This window comes from Pyrus communis, chromosome 14 (genome assembly GCF_041283825.1).
Source record: "Pyrus communis isolate YQ-2024b chromosome 14, ASM4128382v1, whole genome shotgun sequence".
In the NCBI taxonomy this organism is placed as follows: Eukaryota; Viridiplantae; Streptophyta; class Magnoliopsida; order Rosales; family Rosaceae; genus Pyrus; species Pyrus communis.
Window position 1 is genome coordinate 3,513,676 of NC_142578.1, and position 21,313 is coordinate 3,534,988.

At 37.9% G+C, this 21,313-nt stretch overlaps 5 protein-coding genes across 6 annotated transcripts; 4 read left to right on the top strand and 1 right to left on the bottom strand.

Annotated features, from left to right (window-relative positions):
- Positions 1-6,507: 6,507 nt before the first annotated feature.
- On the top strand, positions 6,508-8,370 carry LOC137712095 (transcription factor MYB80-like). The gene is made up of 4 exons (XM_068451239.2): positions 6,508-6,648; positions 6,766-6,914; positions 7,032-7,161; positions 7,371-8,370. Exons 2-4 carry the CDS (start codon positions 6,779-6,781, stop codon positions 8,170-8,172), a joined length of 1,068 nt encoding a protein of 355 aa, XP_068307340.2. The 5' UTR covers positions 6,508-6,648; positions 6,766-6,778; the 3' UTR covers positions 8,173-8,370.
- A 717-nt stretch (positions 8,371-9,087) lies between these two features.
- Positions 9,088-11,185, top strand: LOC137713742 (uncharacterized). The gene is made up of 4 exons (XM_068453089.2): positions 9,088-9,658; positions 9,919-10,035; positions 10,127-10,408; positions 10,661-11,185. Exons 1-4 carry the CDS (start codon positions 9,173-9,175, stop codon positions 10,862-10,864), a joined length of 1,089 nt encoding a protein of 362 aa, XP_068309190.1. The 5' UTR covers positions 9,088-9,172; the 3' UTR covers positions 10,865-11,185.
- A 690-nt stretch (positions 11,186-11,875) lies between these two features.
- Positions 11,876-13,200, top strand: LOC137713839 (uncharacterized). Its single transcript, XM_068453194.2, has 2 exons — positions 11,876-12,638; positions 12,908-13,200. The coding sequence occupies exons 1-2, from the start codon at positions 12,009-12,011 to the stop codon at positions 13,061-13,063; spliced, it is 786 nt and encodes a 261-aa protein (XP_068309295.2). The 5' UTR covers positions 11,876-12,008; the 3' UTR covers positions 13,064-13,200.
- A 3,152-nt stretch (positions 13,201-16,352) lies between these two features.
- On the top strand, positions 16,353-19,604 carry LOC137712588 (transcription factor bHLH79). 2 transcript variants are annotated; one of them, XM_068451685.2, is made up of 7 exons: positions 16,434-17,137; positions 17,575-17,778; positions 17,966-18,031; positions 18,259-18,327; positions 18,427-18,504; positions 19,044-19,094; positions 19,255-19,604. In XM_068451685.2, exons 1-7 carry the CDS (start codon positions 16,832-16,834, stop codon positions 19,381-19,383), a joined length of 903 nt encoding a protein of 300 aa, XP_068307786.2. In that variant the 5' UTR covers positions 16,434-16,831; the 3' UTR covers positions 19,384-19,604. The 2 variants fall into 2 exon arrangements, with proteins under 2 accessions (XP_068307787.2, XP_068307786.2); XM_068451686.2 differs by lacking the exon at positions 19,044-19,094 and having other exon boundaries at positions 16,353-17,137.
- A 173-nt stretch (positions 19,605-19,777) lies between these two features.
- On the bottom strand, positions 19,778-20,760 carry LOC137712589 (germin-like protein subfamily T member 2). The gene has a single exon (XM_068451687.2). The coding sequence runs from the start codon at positions 20,618-20,620 to the stop codon at positions 19,964-19,966; it is 657 nt and encodes a 218-aa protein (XP_068307788.2). The 5' UTR covers positions 20,621-20,760; the 3' UTR covers positions 19,778-19,963.
- Between the last annotated feature and the right edge of the window lie 553 nt (positions 20,761-21,313).

Consider the following 21,313-nt stretch of genomic DNA (forward strand, 5'->3'; position numbering starts at 1 on the left):
GTTGCAGGTAGGATGGATCCACCTTCGTCAACTTGTTTCCATGGTGGTGTCACCTTCCTAGCCTAGGTTTGTTGGCTACACTGACATGTGCACTCTGATCTGGTGGCTCGGCTTGTTCTGGCAACTCGGCTTGATCTAGCGGCTCGGCTTATGCGAATCCCTTCTCGGAGTAGTGTAGTTGTTTTTCACTCACCTTATGTGCACCATGGTGGAGCTATTTATTTTGGCTAGATTGGTCTTCGCCTTTGTGCGATGCGTTATGTAGTCTTATCTGTCAACAATGACTTGATGTAGTCTCGCTCTATCGCGATGACTTTATGTGGCCTTGTTACTCAACGATGACCATTGTGGCTGCCTGTTGCCGCTATAGTTCATTGTGACAGATCTGTAATGGTGGCACTTGTGCTTTTGGCGATTGTGTGTTCGCGCTTGTGGTAGTCTGCTAAGGGTTTACTCTTATTTATCTATTTGCGCAAATTCACTCCATACCAATTTATTGGTCACTGGAGCTTTGTACCCAATGACACCCTTATAATTGTTAGTGTTGATTAATGAATCGTTTCTTGTAAAAAAAAAAAAAATTCAGTTAAATAAGATTATTATTTATTACAATAAAGGTTCTAAGTTCGAATTCACTTCTCAAAACAAACTATTAAAATTATCAAACCTACAAAAGATATTGAGATTATTGGTAATAAAATAATCAGAAAATCCACCTCTTTCTTCTAATATTGGGATTATTGGGAAGATTATGTGCACTAAAAGAATAAATGTTATACCTATTCTTCAGTGCTAAAATCTCGAAACGAACATTAATTTACCGGAGTTGTTTGTTTTTTGCCCTCCACAAGAACGCATGGTTTCTTAATCTAATTAATTTGAATGGACCACTAATTTGAATGCAAAACTCATCATACTATTTATCTTTTAAATGTATTAGTTAAATAATAAAAGAAAATGTATGAAGTTACTTTAATTTTATGAACAAAGGAGTTGTAGATACCAAACTAAAAAACTTGGGGTCATGTTTTAGATGAAGAGAATATACATTCACTATCTAGGTCAAGGTTTGTCTAATGTAACTAATTACCAAGTGAATATGGCAAAATTTGTATTGTAATTAAGATACCATCTTGGTAACCATCACGGGATAGCCAATGGTTGGTGATGAATTATACGTTCGTATTTCACACGTTATGTCATGAGTTTGATTTTCGGCGTTGGTGAATCACATAATGGTGACTAGAGATAGGCGGAAATGCCTCTATAAATCTTCCTGACCACCCCACCCCCCCTTAAAAAAAAAATGTTGGAATGTCGTAGCGAAACCACCAAATCGTCCAATTTTCAAAATGGAAGATACCATCTTTGTCTATAATCACTACCCCACATAGCGCTTTCTAGTATCTATCTACTATCAACTTATTGCTCATTTAAGGATCACGCAGTGTCTTTCTAGTATCGACTTTGTATTATCTCATTTTTAATTTTCAAATAGGTGATACGCACTCGTTAATGGTGTTGCCACTACGATTCTACATTGATACTATCTCATTGAAAAGAGGCCACAAATGTTTGTGTATTTGGCAAGGTGCTTTGGAAAAAGGTTGCTTTTGCAAATGATAAATCCTATTCCCAACCATAGTGAAAGGAACTAGCAAGTCCCTCCAAATATGAGTAATTCTATACCATGTTTTTATACCATATTTTTATACCACATTAGGTGACATCTGATGTGGACAGCCACATCATTTGAAAAATTTGCAAAACCCAAGGAAATGAAGGAGAAAGACACCTCGTATACCATAATCATCATTTAATTAACTAGTTTTTCTTAATTATTATTTTATTAAATAATGAACTAAATTTAAAAATCTGATTAATTCAAATGATATGAATTGTCCACGTCAAATGTCACATAAGATGATATGAAAATGTGGTACAAAAACATGCTATGAATAACATTACTCCTCCAAATATAGAGATTCGAGAGTGTCAAAGACTAGGTTTTGCAAAGGCCCTTGGGTTAATTGAAGACAGTGATGTCAAATGATTTGACACGGCAACGAGGGACAACTTAAGTATCATTGAAAGCTTTGTAGAGATCGCATGCAGAGTAGCAAAGATCACATTTCGGTACGTTAAACTAACTCAATTCAAAACTTGAAGTTGAAGCACTCCTTCAACATATATAAAAATGTGCTTAAATACACCTATCACAGACAAGAGATGAGGTGAAGTATTTCCATCACACATGATATATTATGTTATGGAATTCGATGGTCCCTTTCAAGTGGTTTGATAATTCGACAATTTCGCTTTCAAGGTATATTTTTTTCTCTCTGTCAAGGACAGATTTATTACAATTTTGACAAAGTTAAAATATTAGTGATTGCAGATGAATTTCATATTCGTATTCCACACGGTACATTCTGAGTTTGATTTCTGGCATTGATGAATTGCACGATGGTGGTCAAGAGGAGGTTGAAATGTTTTTGTGAGTCTTCCCGACTCCTAGAATGATGAACTTTCATGAGAAGCTATTAGCTAGTCCTCTTATTTAAAAAATAAAAAAAATAAAAAGAAAAGAAAAATGAAGGGAAAAATGCACGTTATCCCCTTCATCTGTTATTTTCTTATCCTTCATAAAGAAAACATTGCACTATTATGATATTCAAATATCACCAATGTTTACACCTGTATCTTTTCAAGCTGAATGCATCAATAGAAAACAATCACGTTAAAATTAAATGGCACACCTCAGATAAAAGGTCCTCTACTCCACATCACGTAATATCTTAAGATTGAGGAACCCTACACAACCACTACCGATCTGATAACATTTATGTGTCAGCTTGGGGAAACAAGGAAGAGAGCTTTACATGCCCAGATCAGGTCGGTTACCACAACTACTGACCTGACCTTACCTTTTTAATCACTAGCTAGCAGAGCTTTGAGTGATAAATGAACGTCTGCCAGCCGCAAAAGCTCACCTCACCTCGGCCTATTGACGAGCTCATCTTTCTGACTTCGACCCCTTCAAAGTCCTGCTCTCTGACTTTGATCCCGTCAAAGTCCCTTGTTTACTATGCTAAAAACCGACATCAAAACTAAATATTTAGTTTTGATTAGGGTTTTGTGATATTGTTGGGGTACTGACTTTTCGTAAAACCATGATGGTAAATTTTTTATCTTTTGTCCAAAACAAATCACCAAACTTTAACCTTTACAATCCAATATGATATTTATTGATACCACTAAATATTATAAATTTGACCGATAATATTTAAGGAATTTAAATGAAAAACTCTCAGTATTATTCACTTTAACGAAAAATTATATTTTTATACTAAAAAATTAATCATGATACTATTCACTTTGCCATTTATTTTACCTCTATCGTTAAAACTCAAAATTTTCAAATTTTTTTTATTAGTTTTCTTTAATATTTATAGCTGAAATATTTACAGAGGAACGTCAACACAAAAGTGAGTGCAAAAGTTGAACATGCATGAATGCTTGCATGGCACATTTAAAGTTTGACAACGCATAAGTGTGACACCATGCATGGAATGACATTTTGACTATTTCAGACCCACCCCACCGCACCCCACCCCTCTTCTCTGTTTATTTTTTTGGGTCAAACTTTTCTGTTTCAGTTTATGTCACTCGCATACTGCATGCGTTGTAACAGCTCTTAAAATGAGGGTCGATCTCCTCCATTAGCCAGCACAAAAGTTAGCTAGGTTTACGTTGGAGCACCACTAACTTTGATAAAAATAAAATAAAAAAAATAAAGTGATGAAGTACTTTATCAAGCTGAAAAGAAATTGATCCAGGGAAAAGAAAAAGGTGATCAAGAAATCGACATCACATAAGGCAATTCGAACTTAAACACTTTTTCATTATAAATTCAGTTTTCGTCCTTTATCTTTATTAATTAATAAAACACTCATTATCAACTAAAATTTTATGAAATTACCAGTTTAACCTTCTAATTAAAACAGAACATGAATAAAAAATATGAGGCAAAAATGTAATTTCACATAATCAAATTTTACTGTTTTTTTCTTTCTTCAAAACATCATACATGTAATCCTAACATATCTCTCATTAAAATAAAAAAAAAATTTCCCACCCCCACATTCTCTATCACCCTCTTCCTCTCTCCTTTTATTTCAAAAACAAAAATAAAAAATTTTCTCACACACTTTGTTAGTTTGTATTAATAGAGAAGGCGATTCGAACTTTGACCATCTTTCAGCATAGACCTAGTTGTTCATCTTCCATTATAGAGAGAGTTTTTGGAGCAAAGCAATCAAAAAATTCAAAGTACGATTACATGAACCTTAAGTTGGTCGGCGATACCAATAACTTTCTCTTGAGTCTCTCTTACTCTGGAAAGCGTGACTTCTAAATTTGAGGCCAAAATCCAAAAGCCGCTATTAGCTGTGTTGCACATGTTTGCAGGTTTTTGCTGAAAAGAGAACAAACCGGATGATTAAAAAACGTTACAATTATCTTTATGCGATATTGCGATTCTAATTTGGCTTTGATCATAATTTAGCTGAACGGTATCTTTGATCATAATTTAGCTTGTCCTTTTGCTTTCATATTTCTTTTGTTAACATTTTTTTCATCGACACTTTGAAAGAGGAAAATGCTTCACCGACAATTATATATTAGTTTTCTGATTTTATTTTGTGTTTAACCAGTTTAAGTATGGTGATTTTTGACTAAGTTAAGATAGGTCACGGGCAGTAGAGCAACTTTCATAACACAAGTGTAACCCGCTTAAGTATGGCGATGTTTGATTATTGGCAGCAGAGCAACTTTCATAACACAAGCGCAACCAGTTTAAGTATGATGATGCTTGACTAAGTTAAGATAGGCAACAGGTAATAAAGCAACCTTCATAATACAAGCGCAACAAGTTTAAGTATGGTAATGTTTGACTAAGCTAAAATAGGCCACGAACAGTAAAGCAACTTTCGTAACATAAATGTAGATATTGAAATCGATTAGTCGACCTAGATATAGATGTTTGATGAATTAAGACAGGCCACCGGCAACAAAGATGGATTCAGAATCACAAAAAAATTTAAACTTCAGCGATCATCAGCATCATCATCATCACCAATAAATCAAAGTCTGTCACTAACTCCTGGTTTCCGGATAGAAGTGTTGTCATATGGTTAGAGAATTTTTTTTTTTTTTTTCTCTGGTCAACATATATATTTGTTAGAGTTGTTAATTTTGGCTAACATATTATTGGAGTTTATGTTAGATGGGTTAGAATTGTCACAAGAGTATAGGTAAGCTTGCAAGTTACGGGAAGACTAATCCGTTATTTCTTTGACATCCCTCTAAGGAAGGTGAGCTACTACCAAGACAAGGATTTCAGTACTTCAATCGTAATTTACTAAATGCTTTACAAACTGTATTAGTTAGCAGGTGTGAACTAGATAAAACAAAATGGGTCCGAATTATTAGTCAGGTGGCTATTTAATACAAAAATACACCTAACAATTGGTTTTGTACAATTTATCTTATCTGATACTTTATATGGCATGCCAAACGAGACCTTAATTTTCAAAGTGCAACTCAAAAGAGTGAAGCGGCTTGGCATTTCTATGCATGTCCAATCTTACTGGTTTGTGAGGCTCAAGTTCTTCATCAACATCATGAGGAGGTGGTGGTTGCACTGCACCTGCCAATATTTTGTTGCAGGTCGATGTTGAAGGAGCTGGGATGCGAGTCTCTACCAATAACAACACAGACCCGAGTACCATCATTGATGTAAAGGAACCTCTGTATTTTTCCTCATATGGCGGGATCGGGAGACCTAGTTTGGCTCCTTTTGGATTTGCCTTCTACTTTCTATAAAAGCACATAAGAATTCGACGTAAAAACGGAGTGTCGTTTGTCAACTATCTGATGCCCTCTCCCTCCCCATTTATCCAGGCTTGGGACCGGTAGTGTAAGGCGGAGTTTTTTTTCTTCTATAAAATCACATTTTAACAAAAATAAAACACCACACCACATCCCTAAACCCCTTTAAATACACACAAATGATTCAAATTAATGACATAACTCCCAAAAATAGTTCTGATTGACCATCTGAAGAAATAATTACATAAAGCGCTACTAGCTTATTGATTTCAACGTAAATTCAAGAAGAAACATATTTTTGCTATATATTCTATAATTTTCTGCCTCATCGAGTCTGAAGTTTCTTAATTAGTTGAGCTTTTTGTTTAAAATAGTTAGAATCATCAAACTTGTGATCATCAAACAGTAGTCAGTAGTCATTGCCTTTTACACAAAGGCAAATTAATTTAAATAATCAATTAACTATGCTATTTTACTTGGATTGAATCTAAGTTTAACCAAATAATTCACCCAATTTGAACCAGATTCAGAAGGGTCCCTAGGAGCCAAGCATGTGAGCATACGGAAAGACTGATTTTTATTACCGTTAATGTACGTGAAGATGTCATTCATCATGCAACTTAGTTAAATGGAAGCAAAACCCTCATGTTTTTCTTGCCTTTCCACGCTTGTCATACTTTTAACCAGTACCTTTCCTCATCTCATCTCATACCTCTCTCAATGAGCATCTGCATAAGCAGAACTAATTAAACGAAGGTGAATCGGTTTCATCTCTCTTTTAAATCCGACAACTTTTGTTTATCATTTCCTTTTTGTTTTCTTTTCAATCTTTTTCCTTTTTATGATTTCATGTGCAAGTTTTGAATCACACAGATAATTAATAAGGATGGTGAGACCTGCTTGTTGTGACAAGCTGCATGTGAAAAGGGGCACTCTTTGTACTGCGGAGGAAGATGCAAAGATACTTGCGCATGTGTCGAAGCATGGCCCCAGTAACTGGACTTCTGTTCCCAAAAAAACAGGTTAATTCGGATGCTTTCTTCTCTGAATTCTTTCGTTATTGGGTTTCCGGGGGTAGTGTTGGATTAAATAGTGCATTTCCAGAATAATTAATTAACCTAATGTAAGAGTGTTTACAGGAGTTACAAGATGTGGAAGGAGCTGCAAGCTTAGGTGGACTAATCACCTCAAGTCTAATCTGAAGCATGAATCCTTCACGCCCCATGAGGAGGAATTGATTGTCAGGCTTCATGCCACAATAGGTAGCAGGTTAGTATTTATGCAAATTTCTAGCTGATCTTGGAAGAAGAAAATTTTCACTGCATTAGTCTTGGTTTTATTGTATCCGAACCGATCTGTGATGTCTTCCGTTTCAACTACCAGAGTTTGTAGATCTCATGGAAGAGCTAAAAGCGCTTTTTGACAACCAAAAGTGCCTAAGTTAGAAGAAGTATAAGCTTATGATTTCTGTGGTGCAGATGGCCAACAATAGCTCAACACCTTCCTGGGAGAACAGACAATGATGTAAAGAACTACTGGAACACTAAGCTGAAGAAGAAGCTCTCAGAAATGGGAATTGATCATGTTACTCATAAGCCCTTCTCTCAAATCTTAGCGGATTATGGAAACATCGGTGGCCTCCCGAAAGTTGGAATGAGAATCGGGATAGGTTCCCTCAACAAGGACTTGAGGAACTTTATGCTGATGAAGCCAGCAGAGCCATACTCATTGCCAGCACAAGGGTTTTCCAACATCAACAGCCATTTGATGCCAATTACAATGATACCAACCAAAGCGGAGCCAATTCTAGACAGTTTCTTGGGCCACACTCAACCTGGCAGCCAACCCCCGGATCTTCTCACACAGCTGCAGGCCATAAAATTGGTGACAGAAGCCTTCAAATCCACCGAATCCCAATCTTCTGCACCAAATTTTTACAGTCACGAAGGAACATTGTCATCATCGTCTTCTACTTCATCTGCAACACAAGAGCAGGCAACCCTGCAGGCGTTTAGCTGGAGCGATTTTCTCCTTGAAGACGCGTTTATGCCAATTGGTGACACCCAAGAACACGAAAACAAGGCTGAGTATTCATCGAAGGACCAAGCACAAGTAGCAATACAACAAAGCCAAATCGACGTGGATTATGCAATCTCAACAAACGAAGTTGAAGCTACATCGGCGGCATGTGACGGTTCGTTTGTGGAAGCCATGGTAGCTAGAGAGAATGAGATGTTCTTGGAGTTTCCTGAACTCATGGAAGAACCATTCTACTACTGAGTTAAAATTTACTCCAAAGTTATGGTACTAATTTTGCAAACAATAAGATTCTTTGTATAAGATGAAAGTCATAAGAACTAGCTTATATATAGGGCCTTGTGTTGGAACTTTATGCCTTGCATGATACAATTAAACTAGTTAATGAAGATTTTGTTTGTTTCCTTAATTACGTTTCAATAACACACTCAGTTTCCTTGATTTTCTCATTTGGTGGTGATTTGACTGTTAACTAATACTTGTGCTTCGAAAATATAGTTTTAATTGCATTGAATAACCAAAAGTAATTATATTTGTATCTAAGTCAAACATGAGATTTATAATACGAATTAAGATTCTCTTCGAATTTCTGTGTTTCCTCCCGCATAATTTAAAATGAATGGTTTAAATCTCCTGATCATTGAGACTAGTATTCTAGATATAAAGATTCAAAAAGAATCTCAATTCTTGTAATACTAATTGATAACTAACAATAAACGTTAGGCCACACATAAAAAACATTGTTTGGTTAACAATGAAATTGCTTTCAAGATATTTGTGTTAATTTAACCGCTTTTGCAGAAATAGAGCCAAGTTAGGTATCTGAAGTTTTGTCTTTTTTCCTTTTTAGCATACACCAACTTCAATGGGAAACTTTTTTAAGAGATCGGTATTCAAACAGATACTTCACAATGCCATAAAATAAATAGAGAAAGATGAAAAAAATATTATTTTATTTACTTATATTATGACATGTGAGTACCGCTCAAATACGCGTTACTTAAAAAAGAAATAACTATTCTATCTTAATCAAAATTAGTAATCTATAATTAAGGACAGTCGACCATAAGCCTCAAGTAATTAACTTCACCTCTCGATTAGTGAGTGGTCCTTGTTTGCTTTTCACTACAAGTCGTTTATTTTTTTACTTATTTATTAATTCTGATAACTCATCATTAATTCAAAAAACAAAGAGCAGAGAGCAACAGAGAAATTGCCGAAGAAGATAAAAAATCCTACAAAAATGGTGGCGATTTCGTTGTACAGAGGAAACCTCCACAGAGTTCCCGACGTACCGCGTCGGTGGCTTATGCCAACCCCTAAAATTTCCCTCAAGGACTTCAAATCCCTTTTAACCCGCCGCTCTGTAGCTCTCTCCCGCCTCCGCTCCGCCCTCCCCGACGCCGCCTCCTCTAACCCTGACACTGATTTTGTCCGCGACCAGCTCAACGAAGCTCCAAAGGCGGGAAATTTGTCTCACCCCACGATTAAATTTGAAGCGCCGGAGAATGTTGATGCTGATTGCGAAGCTGGGCCGTCCGGGGAGAAGAAGGATGGGAAGCAATCGGACGGTGCTGATTCTGCGGTGAAATCCGGCGGTGCGTTCGATTCGCTGCCTGCTCTTAAGCCCGATTTGATCGAGAAAGAGTCGGATGTTGCGGATGTTGGTGCGAGTTCACTGGCTGTGAATGCTGATAAATTGGATGAAGTGGCAAACCCTAATTCTGAGGTATATCTATATCTATATGTGTATTTATATCTTCTTTTCAATTGGATTCTGAATTGGTTTGGAAAGTTTTGTTTTTGAATTGGGCATTTTTATGGGTTTGTGTTCTTAAATTGAAGTATGAAAATTGGATTTTAAACTGTAATGTGTGGAGAAAGAACAACTTAAATGTATACAGCACAAGCATGCATTTTGATTTGCTGAACTGTTTAGCGTAGTTTCGATTCGTGTTTAGTAACTGAAATTGTTTGTTTATATGATAGAGATGCAACAAAGATGAGGAGGAGTTAAGTGACAATCAAAAGAGGAAAAGAGAAGTTGAGGAGAAGCTGCAGGTTTTGGATCAAAAGAAACATAATCTAGTTCAAGTGTTGAAGCAGGTAAGTTTTGGGTCCATAGTCGATTTGTGTGTTTGTTTATGTTACATTGGGAGGGATCGATACTAGGGAGTTCTTTCGTGTTGGTTTACAGATCTTAAATGCAGAGGAGGAGATAAAGAGACGAAATTCCATGCAAGGAGTGGTGGTTCGCCCGTCTGTATCACTTCAAGTGGATGTAACAAATGACTCCGGTTCAATGACTAGGCACGCTGCTGCTAGGTTGGGCTCGGAGGCAAACCTTGAGATGGAAGGGGTTGAGGGCGATGAGCTTTCAAATCATAACATTCAATCTCGCCATATGTTCCGGATGAACAGCACATCCCCATCTTCAGAGTCTCCTCTCAGAAGGCCAGCTCATATTCAGCACAATGTGGTAATGCATTTTGGTTACTGCTTCTGCTTCTACATATCGTTTTTGTTTTCATTGGTGTCGACTACTGTGTTGATGGTTTTCGATTATCTTGTGGGAGCATATAAATTAAGAATCTTTTGAATTTCAAGTGTTGGACTAGCAAAAGCAGTTTTCGTGAGAGATTAGAAATACGAGGAACTATTTTGCAATTGATGTCTCTTTGCTTTGCTATTATTTCGTGAACTCATTTTCAGTTATCAAATTTCTGTGCAGGTTCCACACCCCTCTCGAGCAAGTTTAGGGGCAACCGGTACTAGTCCATCACGCTTTGCTCCCATAGGGCAACTGGGGCATCCTGCAAATCTACCCACGTTATCCGTATCAGGAACAAATTACATGGCATCCTCTCCATCCCCTGCAACATCTGGCGGCACTTCTGCTTTCAGAGACGCTCGATTGCCAAGTCCATGGAATTAGATTCGGGCTGTGTACTCCCTTTGTTTACAATGGGACTCTGTTCTGAACACCAGTGTCTGGTGGATCGATATTTGATATGTGTGGCCCTATCGCCCTCGTATTCAAATCCGGGTGGCTTTCAAGGATCAGAAAACTGTCTCAGTTGGCATCTCTTTTCGGTTTTCCTCTTCCTCCTCGTCCCTGGCACGGCCAAATTGTCTTGTCTCCTTGTATCTTTGTAAATTAGTAAAGCTTGTCCAATTAAAGCTGTATTGAATTTCTTTAGCCTGCAACATGCGTACGGATAATTTTGGTGAATTTATGGAACACATTCTTGAGAAACTATAGTGTATTTCACAACAAAACTTGGACGCTAGAATGGACTAGCTGTAATAAATGAGTTATTTAACTCTTGACAAGTACAGCCACAGTTATAAATCGAATTCATCACAAGTATATACCGACATAGCATTTACCAAGCTAAACTTAATACCGCTTCCAACTGTGTGATTTAGCCGAACTCTTCTTCCCTTTACTGTAAAAATATTGATGTATTAAAAAAAAAAAAGACTACTTAATGTTGTTTATTGTTTCCGTTAGTATTATTATTAAGTTTCAAGTAAAAATCAATCTTGATTAACTAATTTTGTATGAGGTCATATCTTGTGCGTTAAAGTGACTCAACAATACTTTTACTGGAGCGTTAACTTACTTACAACAAAGTTATACTAACCACAACTTAGTATCGAACTCACTACAAATATAAATCATTCTCGCACCCTATAAGTTAAACTTGAGACATCCTTCAACAAAAAAATAGAATTTGTAGGGTAGCAACCCAAATTCCTTCCCCTATGCTAAAATTGCGAGACAAGATCCCAAAAATGTTTGCCCTAGCTAGGCAACTTAACACTAAAAGCCCATACGGATTTATATGGTTGGGTGAGTCAACGGTCAAAACATCACCAGGGACCCTCCCTCCCTTTTCCTCCGCCAACGGCGCATTTTAGAACTCAAAAGTGACTAGATCTCACCACACAAGTCCCAATTCACCCCAACCCCACCACTGACCCAAAAACATATCAACACAAAATCCATACCTCCCCTCCCATTTCCTCCCATTCATCTACCCACCACTGCCCTAAACCGCCCATAAAACACCGCCATGTCCAACGGTGCCACCCACCGGCGCATGCTAGCAGCGACAGAGCCAAAACACTCCAAGCCCTCCACTTACCTAGATCCTCCTTCCCTGCCCGCTAAACCCTCTTCCACCTCCAACCCCACCTCAAGAGTCATCGCAAGTCAACGACCCCGCACTTCTCAGAGCCTCGTTGACAGTCGTTTGCAGGCCAAATCGATGTCGGCGTCCATGGCTTCCTCCAAGTCTTCCCTCAAATCGAATCCTCAGCTCAAATCATTCGACCCCAGAATCGAAAAACAGAGCAAGAAAACAAAGGAATCAGAAAAATCTAGAAAACCCAATAAGGATGTCGTCGTCGTGGTGAAGAAGAAGGAAGCTCAAAAGGGCTTGGTGGATTTTGAGAAAGAGAAGGAGTTGGATAGCGGGAGAAGGCTGTCGGTTTCGTTCGCCGCAAGCGGCGGCGGAGGAAGGAGGAGATCCCTGTCTGAGCCGCAGGTGCAGTTGGCGGATGTGTTAGCAAGTAATGGGGTGAGAGTTGTTTCAGCTGATATGCCGCCGTTTATGCAGATCCATGCTGTGGAGTATGCAAGAAAGACACATGATAGCCTGGAAAAGTTCACCTCCAAGACTCTTGCTTTGACTCTCAAGAAGGTAACTTAATTATGAGCTTAATTATCATGATTAGGATGTTAACTTTTGATTTTGCTTAGGATTTTGGTGATTATGTGATGTGGGTTTTGTGAGTTTTATGATTAGGTGGTAATTATTTTTGTGGGGTTTAAAGAACTCAAAAAGTCCCACTTCAAAACCACAAGATATAATAAATGGTTCTACCATTAATGGCATCGAGTTCTTTTGTGATAAAACCGTAGTGAGTCGTTATGTGCAAATATTGACAGGGTTGGGTAATTGTTATGCAGGAATTTGATGGGGTATATGGGCCAGCATGGCACTGCATTGTAGGAACAAGTTTTGGGTCTTTTGTGACACACTCTGTAAGTGGGTTTCTGTATTTCTCAATGGATCAAAAGTTGTACATCCTCTTGTTTAAGACCACTGTACAAAGAGCGGACTGAAAATCTGAAAAGTTTAAGACTTTTTTTAGGTTAGGAAGAAAGTTCTGGAAAGCTCAAGAATTAAGTCTCTGCATTCTTCTTCTTTCCAGTGTAATCATCACTCTTATAAAACCATAAATATATCTGTTACATTTTTCGCTTTCTGTGTTCGTTTTGTTCTTAGGTGTTACCGGTTTAAACAATCACGTATCTCTCTCTCATCACATGAGGTACAACGCATAATTGTACAACCGGTGACAAAACAGATTTCGCTCATCGGATCTTTAGTGCATTATGATTACAGAAGTATGGAAAGTAGTACTCAATCCATCATATCCAAAAATGTGTTCTGTTTTCCAAACTTGTATTATATTTGTATCTCATCCTATATTATTGGTAGCTTGGTCTGAGACTCAGAGAACGGCCCCCCTACCCCCCAAATCATTTACTCTTGCTTGTAAATTGGGGACTTTTGTTCCAGCAAACAGTAGGACATGGACTTTTTTTTTTTTTTTTTTTTTTTTTTTTTTTGGAACAAACGATATGGGGGTGGGGAATGAGTTCAGCCTCACAACTGAACTCACAATTGGCTAGTAATAATGTAGTTTAAATTTGCTTTGAGCGAGAATCGAACTTAAGACATTTTATTTACAATCAAAGAGGAATATCAACTTGACAGGAGTTTGAAGTGGAGACATGGGACCGTTGTAAAAGGGAGTCCTGAATAATTTGGCTTGACCAAAATTGTCTTTTCATCTCTATCAGTTTGGACTTCAAATTCGGGCATGCCATACCCAGCCCAAAATTAATTTCTGATAGCAGTGAGTGAGTAACTGGCCCATTCTGCATCCAAGCAAATCCGAGCGTTTGATTTCCGAATGAACATCAACACAAACTGAAATACTTAAACTACTTTGTATTGGAATAAAATTGAAATCCCGTTTTTGTGTACATATAGGTTAGGTCAGCTGATTAAGAATGGATTTCCGGTCCCTTGCTCCTAAGTTTGAATTTCTCTTCCTATGAATTAGAGTAGTTTAGATTACCGCCCTTGTCAAAAAGAAAAAAAAACCTCATTTAGGCGTTCTTTATCCTCCACTTATTAATCTTGATGGTCACAAATGGAAATTTCGATAATGATAATTATGCAAATAAACCCTTCTACTCTTAGTAAGGATGGAGCAAAAAATTTAGAGTAGACCAAGCTCACCAGGTGAACGAATGACGGATTGTGCGGTTGAAAATTCAACAATTAAAGATTTTCGTTCCATACTATGTTCCGATTCATACTAAAAAAACCCCAAAATGTAGAAGGAACAATGATTGAGAAGAAGAAATTGAGTGCGGTGGATTTTACGGCAATCACATGCAGAAGGGCAGAGATTTTGTTCGAGAGCATTGAAAAAGTAGCCACATGTATAGCAAAGGTAGCAGAACATAATTTGTAACAGTTCCATGTACTAGGGACTGCAGAATAAAGTTGACCTGGTAATTTCCCAACCCAACAGGAAGTTGAAGTTCTTACACAAAATAGTTGGCATGGTACAGTTTGTACTGTTTTCTTCTTTGTCTACGTTTATCTTTCCTGTTCAAAATTATGAAGGCACTTCAATTTCAAGCAACCCAAATATTATCCAGCAACAACTTCAAAACAGCCAAGTTTGTTGCTTCATGGCAATTTGGATGACGGCTTCATTGCACCTCTCGGTACACCACCGTAGCATTTCAGAACAATGGAGCGATGCCATGTGAAATTAAAACACATAATATTATATTATTGGCCTGAAATGCTAAAATGATTTTAGAGAGTGTGTATGTAAATCTCTCGAGGAATAGACATCGGTTTTGAAGTGAGGCAGGTACAACATTATATGAGGTGGACATGAAAATGAAATGGGCAAATCCATGATAATGCATCACGTTTTGATAACCAAATTAGGAGTAGGAGCCTTTAAGAGGGAAATTAACTTGTTTGGAAGTGCTTTTAAAATAACTGAAAGCGTTTTTAGTGGAAATTTTTTTTAAACCAATCCTTAACAAAAACGCAAATAAATCTTGAAAAAGCACTTGAAATGCTTTCAAAACGCAAAAGTATTTTCTCTAAAAGCGTTTTCAGTCATTTTAAAAGTAATTCCAACCAACCCTAAGCCACTCAAGTCAACTTTTGGCAAATGCCCAAGATTCCACAAAGGCACATGAGTTTGGCAAAGTACAAAACTATCTTGAGCATAATCTCAAAAACACTTTCTCAAGTGTAACTATTCTTGCTACCATTTTTTTTGCTAAGAAAGTTAGACACCACCATTAATACTTGTGAAAAATGAGAAAAAGAATGGTTAGGTATTGATGGTGCCATATTTCCAATTATCCAAGATACTTAGCTCTTAAAATAAAGGAAATTAGAAAGGGAAAAGCATTTTTTCCCCAACATAAAAATTCTTTGAGCAATAAATTTGGAGGGTTTGTGTTGTTCACTATTGCAAGTACCCCACCAACCCTTGCTTTTTACCACCCAATCTCTCTATTGAAGAGAATATGATACCCCAATTTGAAAATTTCCACACATGAACAGTTGCTTTCACTTTCTAGCCACAAGTCTACATAGGGTAATTTCCATTTACTACGGAAATTTGGCACGTTACTTCAACATGGTTGTAAATTGCTCAAATGTAAAATTAGGTCAACTGGTCAAAACAACGTGCATTGAAATTTGATTCCTGATTAACGTCAATTAGAATAGATTGAAACAATAAAAATCTAATTAGTGATGTCTTTAAATATGCATATATAAATTAGGTTAATTAATCTGATCAACGTGGTCATAATAGTGTTTGCACTCTGTTACACTAAGATAATTTATTTTCACTGTAAATCATAATTATATTAAAATATCATTTTTTTCGAAAATGAAGAAATATAGCCAATGGAATATTAAGTTATTTGAAGTACAGGTGGGTTTGGATCCCCTGATCTCCACTTTCCTCGTAATAAGGTATTGGTTAGGCACTTGATCCCACAAAAAAATTAAGCAACTCATACAAAAAATGTATGGTTTAGATCAACCATTTTTTGTAATGAGAGATTTTTCAGTGTAATCGATACACGAAATGATACATCACGTGTAATTATACAAATAATGAGATATGTGTGCTAAAAAATTAATAACTTAAAAAATAAAATTTTTCACCACTCACTTATGTTCCCTTCATAGCTAAAAATTTATCCGTTGTAATAATGTATGGTTTAGATCAACCAATTAAGTAACTCGCACAAAAAATTAAATAACAAATTAATGAAAACCCAGAACAATGCTCAGTGCCACGTGTCTCTTGCAGAAGAGCGAGTAGCCTAACACGCCGTGGTAGCATAGCATTACTCTTTCTGGATATCCGGCTACGCAGCCGCCTCTCTCTCTCTCTCTCTCTAAAGGCTACAGCTTTCAGTGTCCTGCTGTCGGGTTAAAATGCACAGTGGGCGCACTGCGCACTATACCGGTCCAGCCAAAAGGATCACCCTCTGCTGCCACTCCCCTCCCTTTCTCTCTCTAACTTTCTTCATCCTCCATTAATGCTCTTCCTCTTTCTCTCTCTCTCTCTCTCTCTCTCTCTCTCTCTCTAAAAACCTTTCTCTAATTAAAATCACTTGTTAAATAACCCATCAGTTCACTAAACCCACTAGCTCTTCAAAAGCTCACTCACTCGCTACTCTCTCTCTCTCGTTTGGTATCTCAAGTTTCGGTTTTGGATTTGGGTTCGGGTTCGGGTCGGATGAGTTCGGGTTGTTGAGAAAATGGATCCTCCACTGATCAACGAGTCTTCCTCCTCAGTAGCTAACCCAGCATCCTACAGCCTGGCAGAGAGTTGGCCCTTCAGCGGCGAACCGGGTGGCAGTGGTGGAGGGTTGGGGCTCCGAGTGGGTAACTTGGGTCAGAGTATGGGTGGGCTTGGAGATAGCTCTGTGAACAGAGATGGGTCGTTGGAGGAATCGACAGTGACTGAGCAAAGCGGCGGCGGCGGTGGTAGAAGGAAGAGAAGGGATGTGAACTTTGAGGACGAGTCTTCGAAGCGGGTTTCCACTCGTAGTGGCAATGGCTTGGTTCGTAATTTTCACTCTTTTACGTGAAATTTGATTGCTTGGCTCGATTTTATGTTTGGTTTCTGAGAAAATGTTGCAAATTAATGCTAAAGCAATGAACTTTATTTGTGGGCTTTTATAAATTAGCTGGATTGTGGAAAATGGATGGAAATAATAAGAAAAAGAACGAATTTTAAGTCAAGGGTCCTTATATTTGAACTTAATTTAGTGAAAATTTTGTTGCAAATAATTGAGTGAAGCGGTTAGTTTGTGTAATTGCGATTGTGCTATCTCAGCAATCTGTAAACTGTAAAGACTTGGTTTTGGATGTTAAAGCATCCGAAAGTGGCGTGATGTGTGTCGTTAAGCGAGTTAAGCTGCATGATTTTCAGTTAATGATGCCTGCCTGTATGTCGTTTGCTTGTTCTTGAATTTTTGTGTTGTTGTTTATCGAACAGAAAGATTTGGGTAAACGGATGAAATTAGCGGTATCCAGAAACGAAAATGACAATTTGAAGGCTGAAGTTGAAGAAAGTTCAGCTGCTGGCGACAACAAGCCAGCTGAAGAAAGCACTAAACCTTCCGAGCCACCCAAGCAAGACTATATCCATGTGAGGGCAAGAAGGGGCCAAGCTACAGATAGCCACAGTCTAGCCGAGAGAGTAATGCCCTTTTGGTCCTTTTGAATTTACAATATGAGAATCTAGAACATCAATTACGGTTTACATGTTCTTATTCAAGCTCTGTAGATCTCAATAGGGAATAGGTTTCTGTTTTATTGACATGTTCGGTAAATCAGTGTGATTCATTCACTCTTTCAACGTGTGCGTACCACACCTGTTTTGGCAGGCTAGGAGAGAGAAGATCAGCGAAAGGATGAAAGTTCTCCAAGATTTGGTTCCCGGATGCAATAAGGTATTCGATGTTGTTTAGTTGTCTTTATGTTAGTCATAATATTTACTTAGCATATGATCGACGTAGTTAGTATAGGAAATCTTTCTTATGTAATGTGTTGTTTCCAATTTCATTACTAGATTTATTCTAAACATCTTGGGTAATTATCTAGTGATCTGAATTCTGAAATCAATTTTGTTTCACCAAGTATGTTTCCCTTACGCATGTTGTACTTTTCTTCTGAAAAGGTTATTGGGAAAGCACTCGTCCTTGATGAGATTATTAATTACATCCAATCACTGCAGCACCAGGTCGAGGTATCTATTCCTTCTGACTCTATCTTGTGCTACTTGGTTACACGGTTTTGCTTTAAACTGATTAACCTAAGACTGTAATCTGGTTATTCTACTCTGTAGTTCCTTTCGATGAAGCTGGAAGCAGTCAATTCAAGGATGAACATGAATCCCACAATTGAAGCATTTCCTCCAAAAGATGTAAGTACTCTGCACTTCTATTACCTTCATAAAACCCATGGACCTACTCTTTTTGGAACTATTTTCCAATATATAATCCTTGAGATGCTTTGTTATTTCCGGTTCAATAGATTTCTGAAGACACTACTGCTTTTTAGAATGTAAACCTTTGTCTCGGGATTTTTTGGTACAACTTGTCAATCTTAAACCTTTGCCTAGGGAATTATTTTTGTACAACTTATCAATCAATCGTAGGGATGCATCTAGGAATGTAAATGTCTGTCAACCAAGGAGTGTGCTTGTCGTAAAGTTGGCCACTGGACACCAGTGTTGCTCTTGGTTTTCCAAGATTTGTATTTGTGCGTTTCTTATTGCATTGCTAAGGGAATGAACAGAGAGCAAGGCACTTCTAGGCTCATCGTTTTCCATAACCTAACCCATGCTATATGCATAAAGATTCCAGGAAATCTCTTGTATTATTTGTGATGACATATTTTCTTACTCCTTGATTTCCCTTGAAGTATAAAGTACTGATTTCGTTTCCCATTTCGAATATAAAGGCTATCACCATTATGCTGCCTCCTAATTCTCCGGATCACAGTCCCTTTTCTGTATATTATCATCCCTTTAACTCATATTGCAATGATTTACTATCTCATCGCTTGAATAAGTTGGTCATTGATGAATAAAATTTCTTTCCATGCACGGAACGATAACTATGTTCTAGGTATATGCTATATGAGTTTCTTACGGGTTGACCTGGTGTTTCAGCTTGGTGCACAGCCATTTGATGCTGCGGGGTTGTTGTTCAGCTTGCACACACCAAGGGAATACGCCCAAAGCTCACAGCCCGAATGGCTACATATGCAGGTTGGTGGTAGTTTCGAAAGAGCAACGTAACTTCAGGGGATAATTCTTCAAGTCGTAACTGGTGGCAGATGTGACTATTCCGTAGGAGATGCATCTAATTGTCGTACTTATCATCTGACTAGATAATATTATACTCTACTTTGTTGTATTAGTCCCGTAGAAAATATATTAGAACAGCTTCGTTCAAACGTGTAACAGAAGTCTTGTGCTTGCTTTCGAGATTTTATTTATAATATATCCGATTGTTTTTACATGATATTTCTTCGTTTCACGAACTTTTGGTTCAGATTCAAAGGAAAAATTCAGGTTTAATTTTGTATCTTAAAAACTCGAAAGAAAAAAAACTCAGCTCCTTCGCCTCCCTCGGCTCATGGTGTCATGGCCGGAGACGCCTAATTACACCCATCGGTGGCATACCTCGAACGAAAGTGAAAGTTTTAGTATTCAGTTTAAGTAGAATATGAACAAGTGAAACCAGTTACTGTATGATCCGTTGGTGACCAACTGACCTAGAAACATATCGATGCACATATACAACAACAAAGAAAGCAGAAAGCAGGGGAAGAGAGAACCAAAACAAAAACCAATACCAAATTAACTTCACAGTATTTTAAACCCCGAACTTGGATCGAATGCCGTTGATGACATCTTCATCTACTTGGAAGGCCTTAGTTAACACTTGGTCGGGGACCAAAGGCGTCGAAGCGAACAGATTTAAAGGCAGTACAGCAGAACCGGGCAAGTGACTGTTGAAAGCTGTGAAGGCCAGAGCCTTACCTTCTCCAACATTGAGCTGAAAGTGAACGAGTCCTCGTGGAATCACAAACATCTGCCCAGCACTCAAAACCTTGGAGTAGTACACGTTTCTCGTTGTCACAAACCCTACGAGGAGCTTCCCCTTGATGACCACGCCCGACTCACTCGCACGAGGGTGCCAGTGAGGCGGATTAAGACCGCCGCGGGCAAAGTCAACCCTGTTCATTGATAGCCCAAGAGTATTGAGGCCAGGAAATGTAAGGACATTCGCAGATGTTACCTTCGCCCCAAAGACATTGCTTGTGTTCCCTTTTTTGCTCAGTCCATCAAAGAAAAAGTCATCTGAAGTAGCTTTCGAGACGGGTTTGCAGGGAAAGCCGTTAACTGCCTCGGACGCGCTCAAATCCGCCACGCAGAAGTCTTGTAATGGATCAGGATCAGCAGAATTGGAGGGTAAGGGAAAAAGGAGCGTCAAAACAACGAGGCAGAGTATGAGGCTGATAATGTTCATGGCTGGAATAGTAGACTTTTGTTATGTTCAAAACAAAGCAAGCTGTTGGAGTTGTAGATTTTGGTTCTATTTATCTTTTCACTATATGCTGAGGCACTGTATTAAAAATGATGGCTTTTGTTGTTGAATTCATCAAAAAACTACAAAAGCAGCAGCAGCTTGGAAGAAGGGGAGGGGGGTTGGAATGTTCAAAAACTGATAGTCTTTGTATTGACCACAATCATAATTGCATTGCTGGTGGATGTTAGTTGGGTTTGAAAATGATTACCCTGATAGCAACATTAATTCCTTGTCAATCTTTTTCTTGGTGAACCAGCATCATCCAATCCCACAAGTGGGTTTTGTTTAGTAGGCTGGATGAGATTAGGGTTTACGATATAATTAGATTAGTAGGCACTTGTAAGACAAAACTGGTAACCTATGTATGAGAATATATTAGATAAAATACTCTATTGTGGACTTATAACTCATCATGTTTAATTATGTTTATCTCATATTTGACACAACAAACAACGAACCGGATAAGTCCATTTTTAATTTATCACAACATATCTCATCCTGTCCACCACATGTAAGGGAGATTTGCAAATACTAAGGGTTTTAGAATAAATTAGTTAGAAACGAATTAGACGGGGAGTTGAAATGCAGCTCAAGAGCAATATAAATATATAAACAAATGATTCACAGATGACG